The sequence below is a fragment of the Rhinoderma darwinii genome, chromosome 4 (assembly GCF_050947455.1).
Source record: "Rhinoderma darwinii isolate aRhiDar2 chromosome 4, aRhiDar2.hap1, whole genome shotgun sequence".
Classification (NCBI taxonomy): domain Eukaryota; kingdom Metazoa; phylum Chordata; class Amphibia; order Anura; family Rhinodermatidae; genus Rhinoderma; species Rhinoderma darwinii.
The window spans coordinates 310,041,159-310,047,158 of record NC_134690.1 but is presented as its reverse complement, the minus strand read 5'-3'; the positions used below and the strand labels follow the sequence as shown (position 1 = coordinate 310,047,158).

Below are 6,000 nucleotides of genomic sequence, written 5' to 3'. Positions count from 1 at the left end.
TAGTGGAGAACCAGGGAGCTCTTTAGTTCCCTGTGGTCTGTGATGTGCTGTGGGGGGGGGGGGGAGAGAGTGAGGGGAGAACATCTCCCCTTCTCCCTCTTAAGATTTTCCCTATACCCCCCCCCCTCCTTTTGTCCTTCTACCCTTCGTTTACTTCCCTATTTGAATCAATCATTACTAAGAATTGACTGAGATGTGGGTGATGGAGGGGCGGATGAGGGTGTAATGCTGGTATTCCTGTCTTGCTATACTAATGCTTGTAGTGTATTGATGGTACTATGTTGGGAGGACTTTGATTGCATATTTACTTATTGTTGTTGAAATATAGGTTGAAATGATCGGCCCTCATGGGCTTTTTCTGTACCCATGTCACCCCCTTTTCTTTTTCTGTATCCCCATTTCTTTTCTTGAAAATAAAAAATTTGAAATATAAAAAACAAAAAAAACAAAGGAGGAAACCCAGCGTCTGGTGATGTCCATGGGTTCCAGACTTCAGGCCATCATTGCCTGCAAAGGATTCTCTACAAAGTATTAAAAAAAACATTTATGGTAATGTTAATTTGTCCAATCACTTTTGATCACCTGAAATGAGGAGGTTGTGTAGAAAAATGGTGGCAATTCCTAAACTTTTCACAGGAGATTTTTGTTTAACCCCTTGAAATAAACCTGAAAGTTTCAACTTCAATTGCATCTCAGTTGTTTCATTTCAAATCCAATGTGGTGGCAGCAAAACCCAAATCATGAAGATTGTGTCACTGCCCAAATAATTCTGGACCCAACCCACACACCCACCCACACAGCAAACACTCTGAACAAGCATAGCTGCAGTGTAAAGAATGGGGGTGGGACAGAGCAAGAGTATTGAACTACAGCGAAGCTGGAGTCATTGATCATATCCAAGCCCTTATGAAGATTAGTCTAAAATGATGAAGATCAAAGTTATAATATACATTTTTTTTTTATTTGAAAAAATTAACAAATCTTCACAGAATAAAAACAGGAAGCGGATCATAAACTCAGCAGAACATATAGAAGGTCGGCCAGATCAGGTTTCATTAGCGGTTGTGTCCAGCGTCTTTGTTAGCGGTTTTGTCCAGCAGTGCCGCCTTGTGGTCATTTTCTGTGCTACATCCTGGACCCCTATAACCCATTACATAGCTGGACAGAAAAACTACTGCACTACCACCCTGCAAACTGCAGCGGCAGCCATATTGGTTGTAACAACTTTCCCATGAACAGATAAAACAAAGAAAAAAACTCCACTGTAACCAGTGTCAGGAGGGGGCGCTAAAGCCGGTTTACTCTTCCAAACTGGATCTTTTATGCAATGGTAAAACTTGTATTTCCCAATAGATTTTCTCCATTAATATAAAACTATTTACACGTGATCATTCTTCATCAAATCTTGAGAGATAAAACGGCAGCGTTATCACAGTTCATACGGGATGCCTCGGATTCTCCGTGCGAGCTGCATGTCCTTCACAAAGAGAGTGCCCCTATTGGCCTGGTGACTGAAGAGGTAAGAATCTTCAAAGAGACTCACGAGGAAGTCCTCAGCTGACTGTGGATACAGAAGAGCATTAGTCCCTCTTAAAGTGACAGCACTCCCGGTATAATTTACTACACAGCTCGAAGGACTGATCAGATTTCACTTTTATGAGCTGTTAGCTAGAGTGATGGTGGGGGGGTCTGGCCTCTGGAACTCCCACAATGCATCACAACCCCTATGCAAATGTCCCGCTAGGGCATATGGATGTGTTAGAGGGGGCGGGGGCTGAGTAGTGAATCACTGCAAAGAGCAGCTCCCTCTCTGGTTGACCCATGCGTTACATGGACAGTGCATTGTATGAGATACTGACCTCTTGTAGCGCCATAAGTGCGGTGCTTTGCCAGTAGTAAAACACGCCGCGGGAATACTTCAGGCAGATCTCTCTCACCTGCAAGAATAAAAGGGGAATATCACTGACAATAAAGAGGAGCAGCCGCAGAGGACACATCCACTCACCAGGCGGAAAAACGGGGTTTTCTGAATGAGCAGATTGGTTGATTTTTGGTACTTTCTTATTTCCATCAGTGCACGGGCTCCTGGGCGGTAGCGTCTTCTTCGTTGTGTGCTCGGTCTGTGACTTGTTTCCCCACTACCTGTAAGAAAGAAATCCATAATCATAGCTGAAAATGAATCTCCCGCTACATGGAAATTCACTGTCTGGCCGGGTTCACACGTAGCGTAAACACGGCGGATTTTCTGCAACCGATTTCATTGCGGAAACTCCACAGCGTAATACAGAAGCAGAAGAGTGGAGGAGATTCAAACAAATCTCATCCAGACGCAGCGGAAAAAAACCGCCAAACTTACCCAGATCTCTCTGCTCCTGCGTTCAACCCGGCCTCCAGGGATGATGTCTCATCCCATATGACTGCTGCAGAACATCAGAGGGACACGTCACCATGGCTACGGGTAAGTATGGGTTTTTTTCTACCTTCTATGGACATTCCAGCCGAAAAACTGCAATTTTTCAGCCAGAATTACCTCCGGTGCCCAGGGCCAATACGCTGTGTACTTTTACGCCGCGTATCTGCCCTGTGTGAACATGGCCTATTACCTTAATGTCCCCCAAGGAACATCAGGTAAACAGATTTAAAACATAACATGCTACCTGCAGCCACCACTAGAGGGAGCTCATTGTATATGGTTGTACATTGAACTTGGTAACAAAACAGTATGCAGTGAGCTCCCTCTAGTGGTGGCTGCAGGGAGACAAAATTATACCATGTAACTGTCTACGCAGGAGATTTAGAGCTCCGTTTCAGAAAACTGTGCTCCAACTGCTGTAAAACGACATTAAGAAATTAATCAGCACAGAATGTTGGACCAAAAAATGATATAAATGTGGACGTTCAAATTTTAAATACTTTTCTATGACTGATAATTTGGGGTCCATCAAGTCCTATTGATACCTGATTAAAGGGGTTGTACCACGAAAATAATTTTTCACCTATCCACAAGATAGGTGATAAATGCCGGATCGCTGCGGGTTGTTAACAAGAGTGCGGGTCCCAGAGTGGTGGTCACTCAAGTCATTCTCTATGGCAGTGGTCCCCAACCTATTTTGCACGAGGACCGGTTTGATGCAAGAACATTTTTGCTGGGACTGGCGGGGGGGGGGGTGGGTGGAGGGGTTAGAGTCAGTTCACACATTACGTAAATACGGCATATACCTGTATTATAATGCGGAAAAATCGGCAGCATAATACAGTAGCAGCAAAGTGGATGAGATAAAACACGTCTCATCCACACGCTGCATAAACGGAGTAGAAAAAAGGCTCAGAAATTGACGTCACAACATCGCGCCTGCCTGCGCGGAGCCGCTCACGGCAGAGTGCATAATTGGGCAAGGAGCAGTCAAACTTGACTATTTCCGGCGATCCCATAGGGAATGAATAGAGCGGTCGGACTGCAGGTTGGAAATTCTTAGATCCCTCATTTCATAATATATCTTCATGGGTGTGAGATGTGTTCTCAGATTCCCTTCCCAGGGCCATATAGTAACGTGCTTCCTGCAACCACCACTAGGGGGAGACGATTGTGCACATGCATACAGCTCCTGTTGTGCCTATATAAATCAGTCCTCAGTTTGCTCCCCCTAGTTGCGGCCTTGTGCTACAGAAATTTCTGTATGTAACAGATTTTTACCTGCATAGAAACGAACCCTCTAAGATATAAAGCTGAGAAACGGATTACAATCTAGTATTACACGACCCGAGGTTATCTGGAATTCATTTTTAAAATAAAATATATAATGAGAGTGATAAGATGATCAAGGTGCAACTTTCTCTTACTTGGCGGAGATTGAGGAGGAGCTGCAGGTTTCTTCTGCGGCTGCGCCGACTTCCTGCGGGACGAGCTTTTCTGGGGTGGTTTCATGATGATGTAAAACGCTGCTGAGAGTCATACAATCAGTTAAGCAGATAAGAGACGGTGACAATTCAGCAGAATCACAGGTGACGTAGGATAAACTGAGCGGTTTTATACTGACTGATGCCACCAATGCAAGTGACAAGAAAGTGATGACATTGACGGTGAAGATATGAGATTGCCGGATGTCAGTAATTAACGCACGCTGCATCAATGAATACAATAGATCCTCGTGGCATCAATTACCAGAACAGCGACATCAATGATCTATTTAATAATGCGGCAACAGAAGAGCTACCCGCAGCAGATCCCGCAAGCAATGGGCAGATGTTTGCAGACGTAATGGAGCCGTCTTTTCAGGCGTGATTCGAGGCGTAAAACGCCTGAAAATAGGTCGTGTGCACAGAACCTTACAGAGAATCCGTAATCCAGACAAAGGTGGGAAATTTAAAACTGGAGCAAAGGAAAAGTGGAGCAGTCGTCATGGAAATGAAAGGCCGCAGCTGGAGGACGATGAGCTGCAACAATGCAGTACAAATATACAGAAATAAAACATCTAATAATCCATATGATCTCTAGACACGCAGCAGCGAAAATGTATAAAATCAACACACACAATAGACGAGGAGAAGAAACATTCAGTCGAGTGCGCAACTTTTCTTAGGACTCTCTGCTTTGTGCCGTTTCTCTGTTATTCCTCCTGGAAATGTAAGAATTGACAGCTGTGTGTTACCAGTTGGGGGTGTGTCCCTACACAAACTGACAACGTCCAATCAGTGCTGACAGAGAGACTGTAGGGACACGACCTTTGATGAGGAGAATGGCAACACCAAGTTATCTATTAATACATACATTTCAGGAGAAGTGACGGCTCCTCTTTAATAATATTGTCTGTATCCTGTATAATTCATGAGGACGGACGTGCTGCCCGGCGTGATGTCAGCGTCACCGTATCTATCAATGATTATACACTGAACTCTAGAAAACTGCCAGATACACCAGGACGACTGTATACATCAGAGTTTCCCAACCTTTTCAGGCTCGAGGCACCCCAGGGAAAAAAAATAATTCTCAGGGCACCCCTACCAAAAATTGTTTACAAAACGACAAAAAATTGCGAAAAACAAGCAGTACACTCTTAGGTTATGTTCACACAACGTTTTTTTGTAAGGCAGAAACTAAAAGTCTGCCTCGAAATTCATTTACGAATTTTGAGGCAGATTTTTAATTGACAGCGCTGTTTGACTTTTTTTTATTTATTTTTTTCCCACATTTTTTTTAAGCCGTTGAAGCGAATGCAAAAACCGCAGACAAAAAAGCACCAAACGAGCGCCGCAGTTTTTTTCTGCCTCCCATTAATTTCAATGGGAGGTCAGAGGAGGAAACCACTTGAAGACCGTCAGCCCCCCACTCACAGTAATAACCGTCAGCCCCCCACTCCCAGTAATGACCGTCAGCCCCCCACTCACAGTAATGACCGTCAGCCCCCCACTCACAGTAATGACCGTCAGCCCCCCACTCACAGTAATGACCGTCAGCCCCCCACTCACAGTAATGACCGTCAGCCCCCCACTCACAGTAATGACCGTCAGCCCCCCACTCACAGTAATGACCGTCAGCCCCCCACTCACAGTAATGACCGTCAGCCCCCCACTCCCAGTAATGACCGTCAGCCCCCCACTCCCAGTAATGAACGTCAGCCCCCCACTCACAGTAATGACCGTCAGCCCCCCACTCACAGTAATGACCGTCAGCTCCCCACTCCCAGTAATGACCGTCAGCCCCCCACTCACAGTAATGACCGTCAGCCCCCCACTCACAGTAATGACCGTCAGCCCCCCACTCACAGTAATGACCGTCAGCCCCCACTCCCAGTAATGACCGTCAGCCCCTCACTCCCAGTAATGACCGTCAGCCCCCCACTCCCAGTACTGACCGTCAGCCCCCCCCCACTCCCAGTAATGACCGTCAGCCCCCCCACTCCCAGTAAAGACCGTCAGCCCCCCCACTCCCAGTAATGACCGTCAGCACCCCCACTCCCAGTAATGACCGTCAGCCCCCCCACTCCCAGTAATGACCGTCAG

General features: G+C 45.9%; 1 protein-coding gene and 1 long non-coding RNA gene across 2 annotated transcripts in view; both read right to left on the bottom strand.

Annotated features, from left to right (window-relative positions):
- Positions 1-986: 986 nt before the first annotated feature.
- LOC142761199 (histone H3-like centromeric protein A) lies at positions 987-2,137 on the bottom strand. Its single transcript, XM_075864393.1, has 3 exons — positions 2,006-2,137; positions 1,860-1,937; positions 987-1,561 (listed from the first exon to the last, which is right to left on the bottom strand). Exons 1-3 carry the CDS (start codon positions 2,069-2,071, stop codon positions 1,430-1,432), a joined length of 276 nt encoding a protein of 91 aa, XP_075720508.1. The 5' UTR covers positions 2,072-2,137; the 3' UTR covers positions 987-1,429.
- A 1,706-nt stretch (positions 2,138-3,843) lies between these two features.
- The window catches only part of LOC142761197 (uncharacterized), an 88,120-nt gene continuing 85,963 nt past the window's right edge, over positions 3,844-6,000 (bottom strand). The window contains exon 3 of the long non-coding RNA XR_012883544.1: positions 3,844-3,939. This is a non-coding gene — a long non-coding RNA (uncharacterized LOC142761197). The remainder of the gene's footprint in view (positions 3,940-6,000) is intronic.